At 38.5% G+C, this 24,401-nt stretch overlaps 7 protein-coding genes across 8 annotated transcripts; 4 read left to right on the top strand and 3 right to left on the bottom strand.

Annotated features, from left to right (window-relative positions):
• Positions 1–1,082: 1,082 nt before the first annotated feature.
• Positions 1,083–3,174, bottom strand: LOC130494283 (GDSL esterase/lipase At4g26790). 2 transcript variants are annotated; one of them, XM_057003277.1, is made up of 5 exons: positions 3,053–3,174; positions 2,814–2,908; positions 2,320–2,728; positions 1,482–1,971; positions 1,083–1,407 (listed from the first exon to the last, which is right to left on the bottom strand). In XM_057003277.1, the coding sequence occupies exons 3-5, from the start codon at positions 2,692–2,694 to the stop codon at positions 1,214–1,216; spliced, it is 1,059 nt and encodes a 352-aa protein (XP_056859257.1). In that variant the 5' UTR covers positions 2,695–2,728; positions 2,814–2,908; positions 3,053–3,174; the 3' UTR covers positions 1,083–1,213. The 2 variants fall into 2 exon arrangements, with proteins under 2 accessions (XP_056859257.1, XP_056859256.1); XM_057003276.1 differs by lacking the exons at positions 2,814–2,908; positions 3,053–3,174 and having other exon boundaries at positions 2,320–2,778.
• Positions 3,175–5,637: 2,463 nt separating this feature from the next.
• LOC108819980 (grpE protein homolog 2, mitochondrial) lies at positions 5,638–7,477 on the top strand. The gene is made up of 5 exons (XM_018592983.2): positions 5,638–5,908; positions 6,154–6,588; positions 6,672–6,839; positions 6,928–7,056; positions 7,146–7,477. The coding sequence occupies exons 1-5, from the start codon at positions 5,765–5,767 to the stop codon at positions 7,242–7,244; spliced, it is 975 nt and encodes a 324-aa protein (XP_018448485.1). The 5' UTR covers positions 5,638–5,764; the 3' UTR covers positions 7,245–7,477.
• A 31-nt stretch (positions 7,478–7,508) lies between these two features.
• Positions 7,509–9,698, bottom strand: LOC130508071 (phosphatidate cytidylyltransferase 3-like). The gene is made up of 10 exons (XM_057003274.1): positions 9,485–9,698; positions 8,986–9,400; positions 8,774–8,915; positions 8,542–8,698; positions 8,412–8,459; positions 8,247–8,333; positions 8,030–8,158; positions 7,891–7,947; positions 7,725–7,808; positions 7,509–7,646 (listed from the first exon to the last, which is right to left on the bottom strand). Exons 1-10 carry the CDS (start codon positions 9,689–9,691, stop codon positions 7,557–7,559), a joined length of 1,416 nt encoding a protein of 471 aa, XP_056859254.1. The 5' UTR covers positions 9,692–9,698; the 3' UTR covers positions 7,509–7,556.
• A 729-nt stretch (positions 9,699–10,427) lies between these two features.
• On the top strand, positions 10,428–16,403 carry LOC108835567 (65-kDa microtubule-associated protein 2-like). The gene is made up of 10 exons (XM_057003273.1): positions 10,428–10,537; positions 10,881–10,974; positions 11,076–11,279; positions 11,353–11,598; positions 14,684–14,899; positions 14,974–15,129; positions 15,206–15,517; positions 15,610–15,697; positions 15,777–15,925; positions 16,012–16,403. Exons 2-10 carry the CDS (start codon positions 10,903–10,905, stop codon positions 16,285–16,287), a joined length of 1,719 nt encoding a protein of 572 aa, XP_056859253.1. The 5' UTR covers positions 10,428–10,537; positions 10,881–10,902; the 3' UTR covers positions 16,288–16,403.
• A 294-nt stretch (positions 16,404–16,697) lies between these two features.
• LOC108835568 (protein HOMOLOG OF MAMMALIAN LYST-INTERACTING PROTEIN 5) lies at positions 16,698–19,457 on the top strand. The gene is made up of 6 exons (XM_018608805.2): positions 16,698–16,851; positions 17,002–17,102; positions 17,537–17,646; positions 18,166–18,241; positions 18,357–18,500; positions 18,577–19,457. The coding sequence occupies exons 1-6, from the start codon at positions 16,758–16,760 to the stop codon at positions 19,255–19,257; spliced, it is 1,206 nt and encodes a 401-aa protein (XP_018464307.2). The 5' UTR covers positions 16,698–16,757; the 3' UTR covers positions 19,258–19,457.
• A 325-nt stretch (positions 19,458–19,782) lies between these two features.
• LOC130508070 (peroxygenase 1-like) lies at positions 19,783–21,369 on the top strand. The gene is made up of 6 exons (XM_057003272.1): positions 19,783–19,936; positions 20,131–20,280; positions 20,392–20,477; positions 20,565–20,659; positions 20,759–20,884; positions 21,004–21,369. The coding sequence occupies exons 1-6, from the start codon at positions 19,819–19,821 to the stop codon at positions 21,164–21,166; spliced, it is 738 nt and encodes a 245-aa protein (XP_056859252.1). The 5' UTR covers positions 19,783–19,818; the 3' UTR covers positions 21,167–21,369.
• A 248-nt stretch (positions 21,370–21,617) lies between these two features.
• Positions 21,618–23,894, bottom strand: LOC108818835 (serine/threonine-protein phosphatase PP-X isozyme 1). The gene is made up of 8 exons (XM_057003271.1): positions 23,545–23,894; positions 23,211–23,363; positions 23,057–23,119; positions 22,891–22,976; positions 22,710–22,785; positions 22,278–22,546; positions 22,086–22,164; positions 21,618–22,010 (listed from the first exon to the last, which is right to left on the bottom strand). The coding sequence occupies exons 1-8, from the start codon at positions 23,683–23,685 to the stop codon at positions 21,960–21,962; spliced, it is 918 nt and encodes a 305-aa protein (XP_056859251.1). The 5' UTR covers positions 23,686–23,894; the 3' UTR covers positions 21,618–21,959.
• Between the last annotated feature and the right edge of the window lie 507 nt (positions 23,895–24,401).

The following is a 24,401-nucleotide window of genomic DNA, read 5'->3' as shown; positions in this document are numbered from 1 at the left end:
TTTGGTTTACATTGGACCCGAACAAGCAGTCGCTTTAAACGGGTTTTATTAAACCGAACCGGTTTAAACGAATTCTATATTTTGTTTATGGTATGTCACTTCTTATTTACCACAGAAACTGACTTTTTTTTTGACTTGGAGATTACATTTCTACTTTATATACATTGTTTCTTCAAATTTTTATTGTGAGCTCTCGAAATGATGGTTTATTGATGATTTACAGAGCCTCTATAAATTAATATTCAACAAATTAATAATCTCTATGATAAATTTCATCGGTCCCGAATTAAATTGGTTCAAAATATAAAACAAATCTATAAAATAATAAAATAATATTTTTTAAAAAATTCCTATATAAATATATTGTCTCATAAAATTATAAATTAATAATATATCTATATATATTTCATATATATATAAGTTCAAATTAAACATTATATTGTTGATTTTATATTCACAATAAAAATATTTCTATTTTTCTTAATATTTCAAAATATTTTGATGATATTTAATAAAATTATATCGAAACCACGTATATGTTATATGAAATATTAATATAAACCAACTAATATAATAAAAAAATATGAAATATATACAGTAAAATCAAATATATTTTTATTTTATATAAAATATTAAAAATAGAAAAAATCAAAAAAAATTTTTTATAAATTAATATCTTTATAAATTCATAAAATTTAAAAATTCAAGTATTATTATTAATTTATAGACGTTCTATTGTATATTTAACCAAATTCCACCTTATGACAACAAAAGAAAACTATTCTGCTCCAAAGATATCATATTAAAAAAGATTGGATTTCTAATTCTAAATCGATTGATAATAAATTAATTAGCTCAAATTCTTTGTGTATTAATGTTAAGTCTTTTAATTTTGATGGAGAATCCTCACGATATGTTATTCATATTGTACAATACATTGAGAGGCACGTCTGTCAGCGTTTTTGGTTTCTGGCTTCAGGATTCAAGTCCATTTCTGCATTATTTCTTCACACTAAGATCTGATCCATCTTTGATAAGACTACAGTACCATGTTTAGCTAATTACATGAACAGAAATTAAAATAGTTCTTTTACAATACTCTAGAAAGTAGAAGCTTAATGAAATATCAAGAAAGTTGACTGAGACATTGGTTACAGAAATCATGCAGGAGAAAGAATGTAGTAGGTAAAAAATATTTTTCCTTTCTTATTTATCACTGAAACCGAGCTAAGTCATACTTCAGAACATGGCTTGCTACGATTCTGTTCGTCTTCTCTGTTGGATGAAACGAGTCCCAAAACACATATGTGCTCGCATCAGTACATGTGAAAGGGTTCATTTTATCACATAAGTAGCTCATCTCATAGTATCCCGTTCCACAACATGCACTCCTTACATTATTAAAACCTGTGAGACAATCAGAAACATTAACAGCTGAATTTCTTAATGTCAATGCTATGTTAAATTTACTTTTTACTAACCGAATGCTTCAGGACGGTGTATGATGTCTGAAACCAAGTCATATGGGTTTGAAAACACGAGCTGTAGTCCGCTCAGCTCTTTGTTAAACTTAAAGACTTTATCCGCCATCTTGGTGTTGAAGTCTCTAGCAGCAACGTTGTATTCTTCAATACATTTGCTTCCGTAAAAGATCTGTGTTGTTCTTTCAAGTGGCAAGCATCCAAAAGGAGAGAGTCCAGAAAAGGACATCTTACGAGCTCCAAGTCTGTAAATTTCGGTCAAGAACTCTCCAGCGAGTCCTATCAGGAAGTTTTGGTACTCATCAACAGAGTACTTGCGTAACTTGCGAGGAAGAAGATAGTAATTCTCAAGAAAATCGTTGGTTCCTATACTAATCAGGTAAAGTGATTCCCTGATAACTTCATTAGCTTTCTCTTCTCCCAAGTAGCTTCTCAGCTTGGTCTGGTACTCTTTGTAGTACTCCACTTCCTTCCATAGCGGCATCACAGACTTCAACATTTCAAAAAACCATGTCAGTTATATGTTACAGTAGCTTTATATTAAAATATACCCCTTCCTGCCTTTCATTTTATAAATCGTATCCGTTTCATTTTATAAATCGTATTCACATATAATTAAAAAAAAAAGAAAAAACTACTAAATTTTCTATTATATTCCTAACTAATACATTATCTTATTTGATTTTCTTAATTAATAAACTTAAAATAGGGATAAAAATAAAATAAAACTATCAAACATATGCAGTGAAAATATAAATCCATTTATAATAAAACAGAATTTAATATTTACAGTGGGAGTATGTATGAATCTGAAGATATGGAGTTGTGGTTGACTTACTAACACATCAGAGGTTGCATTGTCTAAGCCGGTTCCAGCTGAAGCAAAACAGACACCAGTGGCAAAGTCTTTGATGTCATATGATGGATCTAGGTAAGCAGGAACTGCGTTCTTGAGTCCTAAGCCTTCAGAGATGAAATCTGGAGCTATCCGACCATTTGAGAATCTCCCAGTTGCTTTGCCGTCAAAAAAGTCCCGGCCATACGGCTGGAAGTTACTCTTTAGAACCGTAGAGATCTGGTTGTTGTTCCCTGAGTCCACAGTTGAGTCCCCAAATACAATAAGTGCTGGAACTTTCGCACCAGTTCCAGGTATCTCCACCAAGAGCTGAGTAAACGCAAGCAACAAGAACGCAAGAATTCTGTTTTGCAGCATGCTTTTTTTACGAGAAGTTTTCAATTTCTTGCTTCTGTAAAGAAGACTCTCACATGTGATTGTGAAGAAAACCAGAGCAAGGATACTATTGGAGGAAGGAGAGGCACTTGATACCGAACCTGACAAGCTTTCCCTTCCTTTTGTACTGAATAGCTTGGTCCCTTTGTTAGATAATGCTTATTTGGTTGTTAGGTACTCCTTATTTCGTGTTTGCCTATGTTTAATTTTGGCCACAGAGATAGGTCTGGAGTTAGTTGAGGTGAGTAATGAGCCGAAACCGATAAGAATCATTAATAGTATGCACCAAAGACAGTACTGTATTATATATCTACTTAAAAGAGAGACATGTAAGAATAACTTGAAGTAGAAGGATTCGTAGTCTTGGTAAGCTTCAAGTGTATAGTAACGCCTCTTCCTCTTACCGGTTTCACGCACGGAGTTGTACACCACATGACAAAGAAAGCTTAAGGTATTCAATTTTGGGTTATTTTTAAAGCTCGGATGCTTTTGTAATCTATGTGTTGCACGTTTTGGGGCTTTTTGGTTCACCCATATGGTTTGGTTGGTGCAGCGACCATAACAAGTAACGGAAGAAAGTGTATCTCATGCGTCAAATGTGACATGAACGTTAAAGTTACTTTGTTTTTTTTGTTCAACAAAAGTTCATTTTTTATTGATTTTTTATAACCTCTTCTTTTTGTATTTTTCCTTGAAGGTAGATGTGATTAGGTTTTGATTTGTAACCGGCTGATAGGTGTTTTCTAACACAATTTCTGAGATTTTTGTACCAATATTTCTCTAATTAGAAACAATATTGAATGAAAAATACAATTAGGAGCTTATGGCAATATCTTTAGTGTTTAGCCATTAACAGGTTATTTAGCAGTTGAGTTATAATACCTATAAGTAGCTGAACATTAATTTCCACTTAGTCCCATTCAAAGAAGTCGGGACCTACTCAACTACTCTAATTAATTTAGCAATTTTGATTAACACTACTGCAACAAAAATTGTGATTCTATTTTATATGGTTTAATGTTATTAGGCAATGACATTTTCAACCGTTTAAAAAAATTAAATTGAAATTATATATTAGACATGCTGATCATCTTTGCGAAGTAATGAATCATCATCATCAGGAAAAACTACCAATCATTCTTCAGAAAACATCATTACTAAACACTTGAAAGTAAGAGTGTACTATTCAGAAGAAGAAAAAACAACACAATCGTGATGCTCTAGTCTAATGTTTGTAGTACCAAAGGATCAAACTACTCATTTAATTTAACAATGACATTCAGCAAGAGAGCATCATAAGGAGAAAGCTATATCGCTTGTGCTACCATGTATGCGAAAGACAACAGGAGCCAGCTTCCAGAACATACACATTTTATGGGAGTGTCACGACTTTAAGCTGCAACTAGATTTTGACCCGCACGCCCGTGCGGGTGTGTATTTCAAAAAAATATTACTATTTATTTTTCATGTTAATATCAAAGTTGAATAAAAAATTTAAATCTGAAGAACCAAACCGATCACAATCCGAAAGAGTAATACCAAACCCGAACCAAAATTGATTAAATATCTAAATTATTTAAAATTTTGATATTTAAACAACTGAAACCATAACCAATTCGAACCAAAGTATTTTGAATATCAAAATGTATCCGAAAAAAAATTATATACTTATATATATTAATTATTTTTGATTTAATGTATATAAAAACATCCAGAATATATATGATACTTCAAATTTTAAAAATAATTTAAAATAAATTATCTGAACCCGAACCAAAGCCCGAAAATACAAAACCCAAACAGACCCAATGCCAACCCCACCATCAAACAAAAAATTAAATGACAATTATAACTTGAGCTAGATCGTTAGTTTTAATATTGATAATCAGGATAATAATCATCGCTTTTTAAGAGTTTGCTGCTAAATAATCATAATAACCAGAATATTTGTTTAAATAATCATGATTTATATCAATATATGTTGAAAATACCATAAGTTATTTACAATATTTACATATTTGGTTGTGGTAGCTTATCTGTCACGTAAATATAGTTTACACATGTGCATGATTTTCGCGGCTTAGTTTTTCTATTTACTTACAAATTTTTGTGTAGGTAGGAGATATATAGAACCAACAATCTCATGGCAGTACGATTATTATATAAGTAAATATAAGATATGATCTAACATTTCCCAATTAATTATTGTTAATCATCATATGAGAAATGGGCTTTATAGATATTGAAGGCCATCACGAGATTTGATTTCTTCGGTTAAGATTTTTTTTTTTTTAATTAAGATTTAATGACACAATTTAGGTTAATTTAGGGCAGTGGCAACCTATTGTAATTATTAGGGAAAAATTAAGGTTAATTACTAATTGTACTTCACTTTTAATAGTTTAGATATATACCCAAAGCCATCACGTAAAAACTACAAATCATTCTTCAGAAAAAACATCATTATAGTACGAACTACAAAACATCAGTGAAAACTAGAAACCATATTCTTCAAGCAAAATGTGACCAAAACTTGCTTAACCTGACAATAACGCGAAAACTTGTTCCACAAAGTATCCATAAGCATCCAGAGAAGTTAAGATGAGAGAGAAGAAGCCTGTGTGTGGAATAATACTTTTTTTCCTCCACTTGCCGAGACAGCTTTACAGGTAGCTAATGATCTGTACACGAAACGGTTGTAAACTTGTATAATTTAAGTTACATCGTACAAAACTTATGATGTTTGGCCCAAATAGTTGGTCTTTGTCTGTCTGTCCAAAAAAATAATAAGACGACGCCTCTGATTCGAGAAGAGGGTTCTCGAATCTCCTAGTTGCTATATTGACAATAACACCCTCACAGGCTCAGCAAACCGTCGTGCATCGTTGGGGGCATTTACGTAAAACAAGCACTCTCTTCTCTTCTCTACACTAAACCACGTCTGTGTGTGTGTGCCTCCTCTGCCTCTGGAACCTGACCATCTTCCTCCAAACACGATTCGATTATCTTACGTCTCGATCTCTGCCTTGTTTTTATTCTGTGACATTCCCTGATGTTTGTTCCGAGAATTCTCTCGCGAGTTTCCCGCAGCGCGGGCTTACGCTCCTCTCTCTCCGCCGCCGCTCTTCCGGCGAGGAACCGGACTCCTATATTCTCGAGCCGGTATCACTCCATCGTTAACGAATTTTCACAAAAGGTTTGATTTTGACTCAAATTTTAATCATAATCTGTAGCGGATTTTAAGTTCAGGGTTTTGTTAGGGTTTAAGGATTGAATCTCAGTTGAGTGTTTTAATCGCTAGGCTCTTAGAAAGGATGCTGCTTTCGTTGATCTCTGTTTGTTGATGCTGTCACTCACTCTTGCTATTGATTCTCTCTATGAGTCTATGGGGTTTTTGGCTTTGTGTGTACTGAGATTGATTTTATCCATTTTGCATCCCAGATTGCTGCAGCTCAGGTGCTGCCTCTTGGTTCGTTTCCACTCCAAAGGTTCTCTTTTTCTTCTTCCTCCACCACGCCTGAATCAAATGAAAAGGAGAGCAACGCTGAAGCCTCGAAGACATCTGGAGAGAAAGCTACAGCTGAGGCAAACGATTCAGGTCCTGACTCAGAACCCTCCAATGTTTCGAGAAGGAGGAAAAGTGCTAAACGAGCTGCAGTTCCTGATTCAGATTCCGGGAGTGATGATGATGATGATGAGGAGTTGTCCGTGGATGATTTGAGGAAGCTCGTTGCTGAGAAGGCAGAGCTGCTTTCTGAAAAGGAGGAAGAGATTAAGCAAATGAAAGATAAAGTTCTTCGCACTTACGCAGAGATGGAGAATGTTATGGACAGAACAAGACGTGATGCTGAAAACACCAAGAAGTATGCCATACAGGTTAGTCTACAAGAGATTTGTGTATAGCTTTCGTTATGATATAGTTGGCTGAGAACGTATATGCATAAAATGTATATCTGCAGAATTTTGCAAAGAGCCTTTTGGATGTGGCGGATAATCTTGGAAGAGCTTCTTCGGTTGTCAAGGAAAGCTTCTCAAAGCTTGACACTACTGAAGATTCAGCTGGAGCTACTCCGCTCTTAAAGACCCTTTTAGAAGGTGTGGAGATGACTGAGAAACAGCTTGCTGAGGTATTTTCTTTGTCGAGCAATCTTTTTATAAGACTTAAAAGTAAGCAGTGTGGATGAGACTGATCAAACCTGTGTGTTGCTGCTGCAGGTGTTTAAGAAATTTGGTATGGAGAAGTACGATCCTATCAACGAGCCGTTTGATCCAAACAGACATAACGCAGTGTTTCAAGTCCCAGATGCTTCTAAGCCAGAAGGCACAGTTGCTCATGTCCTGAAGGTAAATATTTGAAACTTGCTTCTTTTTTTCTGATTCCATATTCTATAGTCTTCACACCAACTGTTAACGATGGGTGTCGATATCTACAGTCTGGTTACACGTTGTTTGATCGAGTTATAAGACCGGCTGAGGTTGGTGTTACTCAAGGAGGAGAGGCTGAAGAAAACAAGAAAGAGTCTGATGCTTAACAAGGAGTCAGCTGGTTTTCATAAGTTTTTGCTACTGTTCTTTGTTTCGAGCTACTCAGTTAACAGAAGTCATAGTTTTTCTCTTGTCGTTTGGTTATTCATTGGATGAACATGATCTTCCCATAAGTTGCTGGACATGGCAGCTTGCTTTTGTATCTGTTGCAGTACTTCTACACACAAACACTCTACCACGTCTCTTTTGATAAATTAATCAGATACAAATAAAAGGTTTATACATGGGTCTAATACAATCAGAAATTAACCAAAAGAACAGAAACTGAAAACAGAGTGACGAAACCTACACTCTTCTTCTTAAAACCCGCCTTGCAATTTGTGTCGGAGAATGTCTCCGAGCTTTGCATAAAGCATTTTCTGTTCCTCATGCCCCAGGCTCCTCGATATCTACAGGTGTGTAATACAATCAAAGATATAGAATGTCTTCACAATGATAATTGACTTAGTGCTGATGATGATTCTTACCTGGTCTAAGATCATCTCGACACTGTAGTCTTGATGAACAATGAAAGATTGTATGTAGATGTATGCGAAAACCGCCATAACCATCTGAATTTATTCAATAAGATTCGGTTATAACAATGAAAATACCGTATTGCACAACCCTTCTGTATAAGTTAGTTGCTCTTACTTGGCAATCCATTCTGTCAGTAAACCCTCCATGTCCTGGTATGCTGTCTCCAAAGTCCTGTCAAACCGAAAAAACCAAGTAAGGATTCGTTCTTGGATCTGTAGATACAAAACCTTTAATGTTGTTGAAAATGTCTAACCTTGATCTTGAAAGCTCTTTTGAAACCGCTTGCAAAGAAACCACCAAAAGGAGCTATAACAGATGCAAATAGACCGAGAGAGAAAGCGTGCCACTGCACGGGTAGAATCGATATCTCTTTCCATGGAGACTGTTAAAGCAAAGTTTTCAAATCCAACACTTTGTATAAGGCACCAATCACTAGCTGGTTCAAAAGAGAAGATAACTAGGTTTCTTACAAATGAAGCAATCCAAGAGGGCAGTGGGAAATACTCTGCCCTGAACAGAGGGCCTGGATCACAATGAAGCCAACCAGTCGACAAATCCTACAAAAAGATGCATCATAACGAATCAAGTAAACACTACAATGAGGCATAATGATGGACATTCCATTCTCTTGTTACCTTCCTTGGACATGTAAGCCATTGGAACTGGCCTAAGACGTTTGCAAACTGTTAAAAGAAGCATATAATAATCTATCAGTCTTGAGCCCGAAAGAAAGTGTTATGAATGAATCAAAAGATGGTTACTTACAAGAAACGCAGAGATTGTAGTTGCCACCGATGCTCCAATGAAACCTTCCCATGTCTTCTTCGGAGACAACTTTATCAATGGAGTCTTACCGAAATAGAAACCAAAGAAGTAAGCTGCTACATCGTTCATAGCAATAAGCGCAGCTGGAAGAAGAAACCTGCATACATATTGTTATAAACAAGTTCCTGTTATATTTTAAGTTGATAAAAAATATAAATAAACTCATGTGTACCAGAAGATCCCTTCGAAAATATTGGCCACAACGAAAGAAGATTGAGTAAACACAACGATGAGGATCATATGCGTCCAAGCGTACTGCCCAAATTGATACTTATACATCTTCTTCTTCAACGTAAGTATAAACCACATGAAACCTGAATGCAGTTTTTAAACTCATAAGTGGCTATTAAAGATGATAACATTGGTGAAGAAAGACATACAAACCTGCAATGTACAAGAAGTAGCAGATAACCATCTGGTACTTGATCAAACCACTAACAAGCTTGTAGATAAATCTATCCGAAGAAACAGTGTTGACTAGCTGCTGCTGAAGTATGCGTCCATAGACAAACAACATAGCGGTGAAGAAGAAGTGCCAGTTCAAGAGCCTGAAACCAGGCAAGCGACGGTCTTCGTGAGCTCTTCTGAGAAGAAAGAAGAGCTCTTTAGCCATGAATATCTGTATACCAACAACCATAGCCCAAATGTAGAGATGACCCATGTAGATTATGAACACAACTCCTCCGAGCATCCAGAGAGACGAGCACGTCCTTATCCACATCGATCTGTACTTGTTCTTATCACCGAGTAAGAGGTTCCTTACGTTGCTTGCATTGCCTCTTTTCACCTCAGCTGGAATCTAAAAAGACAATTTCAAGAATCTTTAGGACATTGTAAACCGATAAGAGCAAGCGTTATGACAATAATGTATAATTGATATAACCTCATTAGATCGGTTTCTCCAACGAAGGCGAGCTGTAGGAGAGCTGGGAGTTTGGTTGTAATCCCTAGGAGAGTTTGGGAAGTTGTGATAGTGGTTATCTCTTTGGTTATTGTTGTTCATCCGAGAGGTTGGTGTGTTGGGAGGATAACTATTGTTGTCCCTTAGCTTTCTAATTCGTGGAGAGTTCTGATTCTTATCTTTCTCCATTTTTCCCTTTGAAAATTCTCTTCCTCCAATGCCAGTTCCTGGATTAGGTTCTTCCTTATACTCGTTTTATTGAAACAATATACATAGGAATATATATCACAGGTTACTTGGATAACACGCATCAGGAATTTTAATTTCGAATGTGTAAAACCTAAAGAGATAAATGATTCATCAAACCAGAACGAGATGAACATAGTAAAAACACACACAACAAATCAGACAGAAACAGAGGTCGTCGACAAATCGGATTCAAGCATAACTTACAGAACATCAAGGCTTCTCTGTCTAAATGAAACGTTGTTCAGAGGATGGTGGTTGAGAAGCGGAACCCTAATTAAGAGGAGGAATGAGAAGAATGTCAAAGGAGAGAGAGAATAAGAAGAAGAAGAAGAAGAATGAGGAGGAGCACTTACCGGAGATGTTTCCATCACTTTTGTCGAATCAGAAGACAGAAACCAAATAAACTATTCATACCGCTTCTCTTGGGTGGTGGAGAATCACGTTTCACCTGACATTTAGGACACGTTGTGTTTTATACTTTTTGGGCTGGGTCGGAATATGCAAGCCCATAAAGGCCTTATTTAGATTCGTTTTAAAAATTTTATTGACGTTCAGACATGAATGAACGTGGGTCCCACTTTTCTCAGTTCCCCAACAACCTCCAAAACCAAAGTTTGAGATTTCTCTGTTTCCTATGCTACTCAACTCTCTCTCTCTCTCTCTCTCTCTCTCTCTCTCTCTCTCTCTCTCTTACTTAACACTGACTGACTATTCGTCAGAGAGCTTGAGATCTAGAAAAAGAAGAGAAAAGACTCAGATAAACCCTGGGATCCAACAACCATCTCGGTAAAGAAAAGCCATTTTCTACTGATTAGTTTACTTTTTTTTTTGATTCTTGATTTGATTTTAGCACCGATGATGCAGTTAGATTTTTGTAAAGTTCAGTGTTAGTATATGTTACAGTATGAGATCTTCATTTCTTTTCGAGCTTCTTCTGCTTGCGCTTAACCCCATTTTAGCTTACTTTCTTTGGGTCTTACTATAAATGGGTTTTGAGCTTCGTAAGTTCCAAGATTAGAGTGATGTTTAGTTTTTTGCCGAATATTGCAACTTTATTCTCTTTCACCGTACTTCTAGTTATGTTCTTCCACCAAACTAATGTTTTTTGTTTTTTTTTTTCTGTCTGAAGGTAGTCTTGTGATTTCACAAGAATGGCAGTGACGGAAGCAGACAATCCTCTTCTTGGAGAAATCACTTGTGGCACCTTACTCCAGAAGTTACAGGTAAACTCGCTGAACACACACACACACACACACACACACACTTAACCTTTAAAGTATGGATGGTTCCGAGAATTCACTGGACAAACTTCTTTTATTTCCAGGAAATATGGGATGAAGTTGGTGAGAGCGACGAGGAACGAGACAAATTGATTCTTCAGATAGAGGAAGAATGTCTTAATGTTTACAAGAAGAAAGTTGAGCTTGCCGCAAAATCTCGCGCTGAGCTTCTTCAGACCTTGTCTGATGCCAATGTTGAACTTTCCAATCTCATAGCTGCTCTTGGTGACAAAAGCTATATAGGCATTGTAAGTGCTCCCACTTCTAAATTTTGAAAAATGGTTAATAGAGTCATTGAGATGTGTGTTGTCTCGATTACAGCCGGATAAGACTTCAGGAACGATCAAAGAACAACTTTCTGCTATAGCACCTGCGCTTGAACAACTTTGGCAACAGAAAGAGGAAAGAGTCCGTGAGTTTTCTGGTGTACAGTCACAGATTCAGAGGATCTGTGAAGAGATAGCTGGCGGTTTGAGCAATGGGCCTCTTGTGGTCGATGAGTCTGACTTGTCCCTCAAGAGATTAGATGACTACAAGAGCAAACTCCAAGAGCTCCAGAAAGAGAAGGTAAAAAATATTAGTTGGTGGGTGATAAGCGACCAAGTGCTATATTATTGCTTATCGGAACCAATTACAATCTCAAGATCTCAAACGAGACCTTGAGCCCATACACAAGAGACCTTTCTCTCTGTGTCCTCTACAATTCCCAGAAACTCGCCAATCCCTAAGAACAACACCAACATTTCTATATAAGCGGGAAGCTCTTGAGACTCTGTAACAGCAAACCCTCTATCTCTTTCCAAGTCTCTTACTCAGCCTTCTCCACATGTATATCACGTGACTGCTCTCTTACTTTGATTCAGATGAATAGTAGATAATATGCAGGACCTATCATTACTCCCCCCCTTTAGAGAAGCTTGTCCTCAAGCTTCTGTAAACTTGATCGAGAAGCTTGATCCACCTACCATTTGCAAGTTCTCTACTTGTAAACCACATTGTAACTCCTTGTAAATGTTGTTGCTTGTCAGGCCACTTGTCTCAGAGGGTCTCAATGGAAAACAGCTTCAGTTATTGCCGGTGAAGCAAGGAGTACATATACCAAAGCAAAGACAACTGGGAATACAGGAGATGCAGTACACATAAGCTCTGTTGAAACTTGGACAGCCGCAACCCAATCATATAAAATGATCTCCTTTCACAGAATTCAATATTTTGTATTTTTTTCTTCCAAAACGCAGTATTTTACTTCTCCACTTGTGCTTAACTTGAAATTCTTCATCATTAAAGAGAAACTGTCTCGCACATACTGCCACCACCAACTTTGACCACATACATTCTATACTCAACCATCTCGCATGAACAGTATCTTCCCCAGAACTTAACAAAGTTTCCTCTAAACTTGATGTCTGTTCAATACTGCAGGGCTTGAGATCAGAATTTGAGTATTGAAATCTCATCCACTGCTCACACAAGAGACTAGATATGTGTGCTTGCTTCAACGTCACTGACATAGAACTCACGCTGCTGTATTTTGCTGTTCTGTTAGTAACTAGCGACACAGCAAGGAGGCCCCATATGCCATACAATTTTAAGTTCACCAAGTCCCACAGTATAAGCACTGAAACTTCTTTTCTTTTGAATTTGAAGTGCCAAGATTTCGAACACTTCCTCTTCTTTGTTGTAGTTATACCATTCTTAAGCTGCAACAGTTCCAGATCTTTGATGTGAATAACAACCGTTGTTGTAACCCACCCTTCAGTTTCTTTCACAACTGCAGCAGGCCATGGTAGTGTGTCATGTACGCCAAATCTAGTAAAGCTGACCCAATATGGTGACTGAGACTGGAAAACCCTGTGAAACATCACTGCTATATCATCCTTTGGAATATCAGACTCGTCATAGAGAATCATCTCATACGGAGCCGTGCTTGTTGAATCTTCCCAACTATTCTGCACTAACAATGAGGCATGGGCACAGCTTGATTTTTCCTTGTGAGGAACTGCTACAAAGTGTTCAGAGACTCCAGACAAACCACACGAATATCCAGTATCAAGTTTCCATGTATCTTTGGCACTGTCATTCTTTGTATAACCTGCAAGCAGTTCTTTCCAGTGTAACAAGCTAGTCTTTTTCTTCTTTCTTGAGAGAACACCAACCAAACGTAGCCCTCTCCTAATCTTCAACCGTCCAAGGATGAGATACCAACTACCGTTCTTAGTTTCTTTAAACTCGTCTGTCATGCTCCTGACCATCAGCATAAGAGACCTTTTATCCTGTGGATGTTGGTGCTTCTGGTGTTTGAATTTGAACATCCAAGACTTAAGAGCTAAACTCATCTTCTTCTTGTGGTGTAACCTTTGCCTTCTCATGAACATACTGTCAAACAGCTTGAATGCATTATTCTTCTCACGAACACAATCAAGATCATATTGACAATGAACTCGATCGCTCTTCACAAATACAGAAGACAAATCGACATACTCCACTGTATCACTGCAACCTCGACGGACATGTTCCAGATCCGAGATTTTTTCCTGAGATTGAACCTCAAGTTCTGGATTTGATTCATCCCTGTTGAACAGTTCGTCTTTCATCAGTCTTGGTACACCAATCATCTCAGCCGCTGTAGCTGTATTTGTTTCAATCCCGTCGACTTCTGGAACAGACTCTGTTATCAAGAACGATGGAGATGGCGTCATCATCTCTATTTCCTGCCACTTTCTTTCCAACTCCAAACAAAAAGCAATTCTCTCTGGATCGTTATGGTTTCCATACCGCAGCAACATCGCATCCTTGAGGTCTTTCCAGTTTTGAAAAGGACGCCGCTTGTTGTACCAAGACCCAGCCTCTCCTCTGATGACAGCGTAAGCCAACGCCATCTTCTGATCATCCGTGAAGTCTTCTCCCGCAAATCGTTTCTCCATCCAATCGATCCATGGTCTCAGATCATCACCGGTAAACACAGGAATCTCTATGAATCTTTCCTCTTCGTGATTATCAAGAATCCCAGCTACTTGCCGATAACCTAACAGAGGACTGTTCCCGTATTGTTCCGATGAAGAAACAGATACCTGAGTAGGAGATTTCAGCTGATTTGTAGTCGGGAGGAATCCAATCGAATCCGCCCGAGGTGATTGTTGTTGTAAGGTCGCCATGAATGATTGAACTGTTGCTTCTAGCCGATCGAACGTTGCATCGAAACTCTGATACGCCATTGTCGTCGTCACCAAAAGCTTCAAAAGCTCGAACTGATAACGTCGCGATGTTTCGAGTCGCTCACCGCACCAATTGATAAGCGACCAAGTGCTATATTATTGCTTATCGGAACCAATTACAATCTCAAGATCTCAAACGAGACCTTGAGCCCATACACAAGAGACCTTTCTCTCTGTGTCCTCTACAATTCCCAGAAACTCGCCAATCCCTAAGAACAACACCAACATTTCTATATAAGCGGGAAGCTCTTGAGACTCTGTAACAGCAAACCCTCTATCTCTTTCCAAGTCTCTTACTCAGCCTTCTCCACATGTATATCACGTGACTGCTCTCTTACTTTGATTCAGATGAATAGTAGATAATATGCAGGACCTATCAGTGGGATATATGTTTGCCTTTCAGACCAGAAATAAAACTTGCTTTTGTGTTTGGACAGAGTGATAGGTTGAACAAGGTGCTGGAGTTTGTGAGCACAGTGCATGATCTATGTGCCGTCCTTGGTTTAGATATCTTGAACACGGTCACTGAAGTTCATCCGAGCTTAGATGAGGAAAACAGTGTTCAAAACAAGAGTATTAGCAATGAGACACTTTCAACGTTGGCTAAGACTGTCTTGACTCTTAAGGAGGACAAGAATCAAAGACTTGAAAAGGTTTAGTCAAACAAACTCATGGTGTTTTTTTAGATCTCTGACATGATCTTAAATGAATCTTGGGTTTTGTGCAGCTTCAAGAGCTAGCTACTCAGCTAACTGATCTGTGGAATCTGATGGATACTCCTGATGAGGAAAGAAGGCTTTTTGACCATGTTACATGTAACATTTCAGCTTCAGTTCATGAAGTGACCGTCTCTGGTGCTCTTGCACTTGATCTGATCGAGCAGGTATTGTGAAATTTTTGATATTATATCGATCAACCAATGCTTATAGTAAGTAACTGTTTGTTTAAAAACTTGAAAGGCTGAGGTGGAAGTGGATAGGCTTGACAAGCTGAAAGCTAGCAGAATGAAGGAGATTGCATTCAAGAAGCAGACGGAGCTCGAGGAGATATATGCTCGTGCTCATATAGAGATTAAACCAGAGGTGGTTCGTGAGAGGATCATGTCGTTGGTTGATTCCGGAAACACTGAACCTGCTGAGCTACTAGCTCAAATGGATGGTGAGATCGCAAAGGCCAAGGAAGAAGCCTTTAGTAGAAAAGAAATATTGGACCGAGTTGAGAAATGGATGTCAGCTTGTGAGGAAGAGAGCTGGCTCGAAGACTACAATCTGGTAAAATGCAATTAGAGGATCCTGTCAGTTTCGAACTCACTACTACTACTTATGATGATGGTTCTTTTAAACTTTGTTTCTTTTGAAAACAGGATCAGAATAGGTACAGTGCAAGTCGCGGTGCGCATTTGAATCTCAAGAGAGCTGAGAAAGCTCGGATTCTGGTCAGCAAGATTACTGGTAACTTCCAAGAGTCTCTATTGTCTTTTTTTCTTTCTTCTTTTCACAACTGATTTTATGATGTTTTTGTTTGTAAAAGCAATGGTTGACACGTTGGTTGCTAAAACTCGGGCATGGGAAGAGGATAAGAATATGTCCTTTGAGTATGATGGTGTTCTTCTGCTCGCTATGCTAGATGAATACACTATACTGAGGCAAGAACGAGAAGAGGAGAAACGGAGGCAGAAGGTGAGTTTCTATCATACTGTAGTGATCTGATTGTATAAGTTATAACTTGTAATAAACTAATCTTGGCTTTTTTTTATTACTAACAGGAACAGAAGAAGCAGCAAGAACAGCAGCCACATACAGAACAAGACTCCGCGTTTGGGTCTAAACCGAGTCCTGCAAGACCAATCAGTGCCAAGAAACCGGTGGGGACACGAGCTAACGGAGGAGGAGGAGGGAGTAACGAAACTCCTATAAGGCGCTTATCCATGAACGGAAACAAGTCCAAAAGAGACAGTCTCAACAAGCTGACTTCACCTTCTAACCTTGTAGCTGTCTCTAAAGAGGATGCTGCTGCATCTCCAGTTGTTGCTTCACCGTGACAATATCTCTGAGAGCCTTTGTTAGTTGGTATTAGGGAAGGACTGATGTTTATGAAACATACTACTCTAGAAACAAAGAAAAGACAATGAGAGTAGAATATTACTTAGATCTTTTTATGTCTGATTTACTCATAGTTTTTCCCGGCTTATGTGAAACCCCGGTAATAGTGTAGAAAAGTTATGGTTCTAATTGGAGTTATTTATTTTATATGGGGTAATTTCGTAATATGCTTAAAGATGTTTTGGACTTAATCAAATAAGTTAAAAAAGGTTAGAGGAGGTGTTCAAAATATTCAAAAACTTGAAGGGTTTTCCAAAACAGGTTAGGACCAGGACTTTGGAGGTTACTTTTACGACATCGTTTCGGTCTTCACAATCACAAGCGCGTACAAATTAAGAAAAGTTCCTTATTTAGTTGTCTTTTGCAATCTGTGAGAAAGCTACAAAGCTCATAGAGAGAGAGAGAATCGATGTCGAACGCGAACGAACCAGCGAAGACTCTTCTGCCTTACTTGCAACGAGCCGACGAATTGCAGAAACATGAACCGCTTGTTGCTTACTACTGTAAGTTTGGCTTGTTGTTGTTGTTGTCTTCTCTGTCTTTGAATTAAAAAAACCTAGATGATTGTTTCTTAAGCTGAGCTGATATGATCGGATTGAGTACTATATGGATCTTTTGAAATTGATGGTTTTTGGGGATGATTGATTGATTAGGTCGGCTATACGCCATGGAACGAGGATTGAAGATTCCACAGAGCGAGAGAACTAAGACCACCAATTCCATCCTTATGTCCCTTATTAATCAGCTCGAAAAGGTATTACCTTTAATCATCTAGCTTGATCCTGCTACCTGATTCGTACTAGTTCTCATGATCTGTGTATGACTTTGATTCATATATGTTGGTCACAAGGCTGGGTAGTGTATTTATGCTTTTATTTGGGAAGTTAAGCCTTTAATCTTAACTTAGATTAGGTTGCTTCATGTGATTGAGAACACACATGTGAAGCAAGAACACTTATACTCATCCTTGTGGGGTTGATTAGGTGTTTCTCTCGCCTGTTTCTGTGGCCTGTTATCTATGCTCTAGTAGTTTTTTAGCGTGAACTAGGTCGATCTTGAATTTATTGTCTGCCACTGCTGTTTTGTGCGTTCTTAGCCATATGTAGCATATATGATCACCTTGTTATTCACAAGGAAATTTCCTGACTGGTTCCAGTTTCTTACCGCGATGTTTATGTGTAACTCCAGGATAAGAAATCATTGACTCTGTCCCCAGATGACAGTATGCACGTGGAGGGGTTTGCACTAAATGTCTTTGCAAAGGCAGACAAGCAGGATCGTGCTGGACGAGCAGACTTGTAAGTTTACTTTTTCCCCTTTTTTGCTCCTTATGTCTGATTATATGGAATGACATTTAGTAATTTTAGTCTGTCATTCAATGAGCATCAGCACCAGGACTAGCTCAAGTAGTTCGAATTATCCTTTTTTGCAGATTCGTTATCTGTCTTTATTCTAATTGCTAATATTGAAAAGAGCATATATGCACATGCGTTTACAATAAGCACACAGGTCCTTAGGTGTTAGTGATACCTATCTTTGATGATGTCTTTCGAGGTGTAGTAATACATATATGTATATGTATATGTATATGTATGTATGTATGATAACCGGGTAAGGAATAAGTTGGATGCATCCAAGCCTTATGGTTTCTTGTTTCCCTCTGACCATTCTGCTTTGTAAAGTGTCTGTATCTCCAGCTTTGATATTAGTTCTATTAGTGCCCAGTAATTTAGAAGGGATAACACCTGCATTTATGTGACTCCTTTATACACACTTGTGATGGATTATCCAAATTAATTTTGTTGTGGTGTTGACAGAGGCACTGCCAAAACATTTTATGCTGCAAACATCTTCTTTGAGATTCTGAGCCAGTTTGGCCCCGTTCCTCCTGATGTGAGTTCCTACTCTTTCCTTCACTTAACATCTCAAACAAAAAAACCTTGCACCTTATGACGCAGCTTTATTAGATGCTTTTGATTATATTTTATATGTAATGGACCATGAACAGATAGAGCAGAAACAGAAGTATGCCGCTTGGAAAGCTGCTGACATAAGGAAAGCGATTAAAGAAGGAAGGAAGCCCACTCCAGGTGATCCTGTTGATGATGAAACTGATTTATCCATCCCATCAAGCGGTCCTAGTGGCTCCTATGTAAGTTTCTCTACTTGGCAATTAAGTGTGTCGAGTGATGACTGATATCAACTTAATCCATTTTCACTATCTACAGGATCTTGGTCCTACTGATACCAACGTACCAAGTCAACATAGAACAGAGCCTGGTCCATCCCACGACTCGAATGATGACTCAAGCCACCACCATTTCCCTGAAGTGCCACAACATCATCTACCTCCTCCCAGGTTCCACGACAATCCTAACAACAATTATCCAACAGATGTCCCGCCTCCACCACCATCTTCTTACCCTTCCAACGATTTCAATGCGCCTCCCACAGGACCCTCAGACTCCCCTTACCCTCATACTTACAACCATCAATCATACCACCAAGACCCGCCACAACACATGCCGCCACCACCACAAAACTACCCATCTCATGAGCCTTCGCCAAGCTCTCTCCCTAATTTCCAGTCTTACCCTAGCTTCAGTGAGAGCAGCCTCCCAGCCACTCCTTCCCACTACCCTTCTCACTTCCAGAACCCTGAACCTTACTATTCCTCTCCGCATTCCGCACCTGCTCCTTCTTCCTCAAGCTTCGCCTCTGCTCCCTCTCCTCCTCCTTATTCATCATCAAACGGCCGTGTCAATGTTGCTCCCGTGCTAGATCCTCCGGCTCAGAAGTACCATTACGACAGCAGCTACCAGCCAGGGCCAGAGAAGATAGCAGAGGCACACAAGGCTGCTAGATTCGCTGTAGGAGCTTTGGCTTTGATGAAGTCTCCACTGCTGTAGAACATCTGAAGAAGTCACTCGAGTTGCTTACGAATCCATCAGCGGGCCACTGATATTTCATTATGTTTTAATCTATGAACCTTGGGTTTGATGTGTGTATTAGCTCACAATCACACCATGGATTTGTTATTAACTTTTCTGGCTCAGACTTTTGTGTACAAAACAAAAATATTGTGTGAACTCGAACTAGTGTTTTTGCATGCTCCCTTCATGGTTATAATAGTCCATAAACTGTAGAAATGCATACCTAATAAAAAACACAGGAATATGAAAGGCGCAATCCAATAGTTTTGTGTGAGATTTTACAATTTAGCACGTGGTAAAAAGCATGAAAGCAAAGCAAACGTGTCGTAGTTTGTCATGTCAAGTGTAAAGAGGAAGATGGAAGAGAGGTGCGTTAACGACAAAGGAAAGAGATGTCAAGCGGTGTGTTCGTTGGTGCTTGTGCATGTCCGCCACGCACCTCAATCATCATCTTATTAGCTCCCTTCTTCTTTACTCTAAAACACACAAACACGAACGCATTGCACTCAATCCACAGAGCAAAAGAAAGAGCGAGAGATGGGTACGCCGACTGAGATAATGGAGAGAGACGCAATGGCTACGGTGGCTCCTTATGCTCCCGTCACTTTTCATCGCCGTGCTCGTGTTGACATGGACGATAGACTTCCTAAACCTTGTAATAAAGCATTTCTCTAGTTGTAGTCAACATGAGTATATATACTGTAACCATATATGCATGTGAGAATATTTTTATGCTCATGATAGTATAGGTAGTAATTAAGAAAATATGCTCTAAAGTGTAAGTTATATATATAACATTCAAATGTATTTTTATCACATATTTGGTGTTAATTGATGATTTGCATATAGATATGCCAAGAGCACTGCAAGCACCCGACAGAGAGCATCCGTATGGAACCCCAGGCCATAAGAATTACGGACTAAGCGTTCTTCAGCAACATGTCGCCTTTTTCGATACAGATGATAATGGCATTATCTACCCTTGGGAGACCTACTCTGGTATATATTATCTACGCATACATGATATATATAGATTTTTTTCAGTTTCATCTGTTTTCAATTTTCATTAGTAGATGTATGAAAGTTTGATTCCGACCTGTGATTAAATAGGACTGCGAATGCTTGGTTTCAATTTCATTGTATCGCTTATCGCAGCCGCTGTAATCAACTTGGCCCTTAGCTATGCTACTCTTCCGGTAACGCTTCTCATCTTCCTCCCTTCCAACATATATATCGTGTAGATTTGATTGTTCTACTCTAGATTTGTCCATAATGAATTGCAGGGATGGTTACCTTCGCCGTTCTTCCCTATATACATACACAATATACACAAGTCAAAGCATGGAAGCGACTCAAGAACATATGACAACGAAGGGAGGTGAGCAGTACTGTGACAGCTATATTGTAAAAATGAGTCATATATAAACCACATGATTCATTGGTCTGTATATAAACCATTCCTTGTGTTAAATCTCAGGTTTATGCCGGTGAATCTTGAGTTGATATTTAGCAAATATGCGAAAACATTGCCAGACAAATTGAGTCTTGGAGAATTATGGGAGATGACACAAGGACAACGTGACGCATGGGACATCTTCGGATGGTACATACATGAGACCCTCCTCCTTTAATAATCAAGCTTATGTTTTGTTTTGAAAGTATAAAAACTCTTACAAAAAATGGTTTAAATGTGTTTACACATGTGTTTTGTGTATAATTTAGGATCGCAAGCAAAGTAGAGTGGGGGTTGTTGTATTTGCTAGCAAGGGACGAAGAAGGGTTTCTGTCAAAAGAAGCGATTAGGAGGTGTTTTGACGGGAGCTTGTTCGAGTACTGTGCCAAGATATATGCAGGTATCAATGAAGACAAGACAGCCTACTACTAAAAAAGTAAATGGTAGAGGCACTTTAGGCTGATAATAGATCGATGTGAATGAAACTTGTGTCTAAAGCAAAGTCCATGTGTTTGCTATATGTCAAAATTAAGGTAAAAGTCTGTGTTGAATAATATTATGTTCCGTTGTTGTGTTTGTGTTTGTATCAACCTGTTTCAGTTATTTCCAGTTTAAATGTAATTGTTGCTTAACCATATCATTTCTTTTATAATCAGAAAATGTCACATGTTGTACCACGCAAATATAAACCGGTGATTGTGGAAAAAAAATCAATTATGGTTTAGCCGAAAAAAATCAGTATATGCTACTTACTAGTCAGCCAATCATTATCTTCTTCACCTTCTTCTCAGGGATTTTGGGATTATGGTAATATTTTTGGCAAGTTCCAAACAACAACAATAATCCAAGCATGAACTCATACCAACAGCCAGAACCTGTCAAATGGTCCCAAACGGGTCATGTGAAACTCTCTATTGAAATGACTGTTGGGCTTCAAAAATGTTTTTGAGGTCTTTTCTTATGAAATTACAAAACTTGAAATTATGACATAAACACACTCATTTTTAACTACCATCACACACAATACTCTTTAACTACCATTACAAGTAAAATCCGGAAACAACAGTAACTTTTTTTCAAACAACCCCAGTGTGACTTAAATAGATCTCGCCTGTGTATCGCATAGACTTCTTCTGTCTGCACTGTGACACAGACTCTTGAACGAGCTGTGATTCTCTTCCTCAGTTCTACTTCGGAAGTAGTAGGGTTGTCAAAGTTCTGCCCCTTATAGGAAGTAATCAGGGGCAGGTTTTTTAGCGGGAGGCCCTCTCGAGTCCTGCCATTTAGAGTATGCCACTTTACTGAACTGCTCATAGTAAGCAATATATTTTTTTACTAAAAGGGTCCAAACCTGCTGCGCTGCCTCGAACACACGGAACTCTTTGTTTAGATTCTCGTCAAGCTCTAGAATCGAAGCCACATTACCGCACCTGGAGCATAATTGAAAAAGGAGTTAAATGCAAAGATCAAGCTAAAAAAGGGAGGAAGATACACACACACATAGACTGATATAAAATGGGTTCTGAGTATCTTATTTTTTAACCTGTAACAGTAATTTGGGGCTGACCAGACAGTCACAATCTGGCTATCGAACATCCATTTGTAACCCTCCATAACAAGCTGATGGGCTCGAGCTATGTAGTCAATGTTGTTTGTGTGGTTAAACGAGGAGACAACACTGCCGCCAAAAAGGAATCCAGCACCACGTGGACTCAATCCCCAGCCATCAACAATATCTTCAGGATCAGACCATAGGAGGTCACACATGGCACCATCATGTGGCACTTCTTGCTTCCGGTCAATTGTCCTGATCTGGCAATAAATGTATATGGGTTCGTCAGTTAACTCATTCACAGTTGAAACTTCTGAACTATATATCAGTAGAGAGAGAGAGAGAGAGAGAGAGAGAGAGAGAGAGAGAGAGAGAGAGAGAGAGAGAGAGAGAGAGAGAGAGAGAGAGATATCTTATAACAACCTGATCAAGAGTAATAATAGCTGGAGAGAGACCGCCATGAACACAGAATATCTTGTTTTCAACAACAGCTGAAAGACTATTGAACGTATAAAAAAGAGACACATAAGTTTAGAGTAAGAGATCACCCCCAAAAAAAAAAAAAAAAAAAACAGAAACACAGAGAATGGTGTGAGTGAAATACCTCATGTAGTCAAAAATGTCGGTGCAGTATCTCCAGACATTAACAGAGCCATATTTACGCAAACACTCATCATAAAATCCATAAACCTGCTAAAAGCAGACTGTGTTAAACACTCTCAATATATACACAAAACACAATTGTCAATGAGAGACAGGATTCACGCAACCTGTGTGATTTGCCTGCTCTCGTGGTTTCCTCTGATGAGAGTTATACGGTCTGGATACCTAACCTGAGAATACATCAAAATCAACCCTCTTTAGTGATTCTAAAACACAAGAGAGAGAGAGAGGGACTAATGAAAACAAACAGCCTTCATTTACCTTGAGGGCGAGTAGAAGTAGAAAGGTCTCAACAGAGTAGTAACCACGATCAACAAAATCACCAAGAAACAAGTAGTTGGTCTTAGGGCAATCACCCCCAACTTTGAAAAGCTCCATCATGTCATAGAACTGCCCATGTATGTCCCCACATAGCTATACTCCCAGTTCACATAAATTAAAAAAAAAAAACAAAAATTCAGCAAATCATAGGAACATAAATGGTATCTTACTCTTCTCTCACTCAACCATTCCTATTTATTTAATTCTATCAGAATTTAATTCCACTTTCAATCCTAGATCGAGAAAAAAAAAAAGCGAGAAGGTATTCTCTTACGGTGACGGGAGCGTCGACTCTTTGAACGTTACTCTCTTCAACGAGGATCTCCATGGCTTTGAGGCAAAGAGACTTCACCTCCGATTCGCTCAATGGTTCGCAGCGTTTCAGCTGCTCTATCTGCTTGTCTAGCTCTGACATTTCAATTCCCTATTTTTCCTCTTCACCTTCCTCTTATCTCCTCAATTCGATCGTTACTTCCTTAAGATGAAATCAACCAAAACTTTCTCGAAAGAAGGAATAAAAAATCTGGAACAGAGTGTAAGAGTGGTGTAGTTAGGTCATCTTTCTTCCCGGGAGAGCTGCTTCTCTCTCTCTCCGCAGGAGGGGTGGGTATTTTCTCTCTCCTTCCCTAAAGTTCTATGTTTTATTCAAAACCACCCCACTTCTTTTCTAAAATTCTATATTCGGCCCTGAATGTCTTGAAATGGACGCTCCGAACCCATTCCCACACTGTCATTTGGGCCAATCTAATTCTATAAGGCCCGGCCCGTGTATAATGAAGTCGCGCTACTTTTTCCGTAAAACTCCACGCACGCACGCAACATCCACTGATCAGAGAGTTTCGGTGGGTTCATGATAAGCATCAGGGTCAGGGTCAGGGGCAGAGATATCCCACCATCTCTTAAGTTGCATTGTATCAGTTATCATTTCACAATACATGTCTCTGTTTTATCTTATTCTCTTTCGATTGCCTTTGATTATAAAATCTGATTCAAAATTCTGCGGAATAAATCTTTAAGCCTGGTGTGGTTTATTATGTGAATCTTTCACTGGTGGGTATATATGATAGGTAAGTAGATTTTATAGGTTTGATTGGTTGGAGAAGAAGCTTGAATGAGTTGTCACAGAAAAAA

Source organism: Raphanus sativus, chromosome 2 (assembly GCF_000801105.2).
Source record: "Raphanus sativus cultivar WK10039 chromosome 2, ASM80110v3, whole genome shotgun sequence".
Classification (NCBI taxonomy): domain Eukaryota; kingdom Viridiplantae; phylum Streptophyta; class Magnoliopsida; order Brassicales; family Brassicaceae; genus Raphanus; species Raphanus sativus.
The sequence above is the reverse complement of the archived record's forward strand: the minus strand, read 5'-3'. Positions and strand labels throughout refer to the sequence as shown.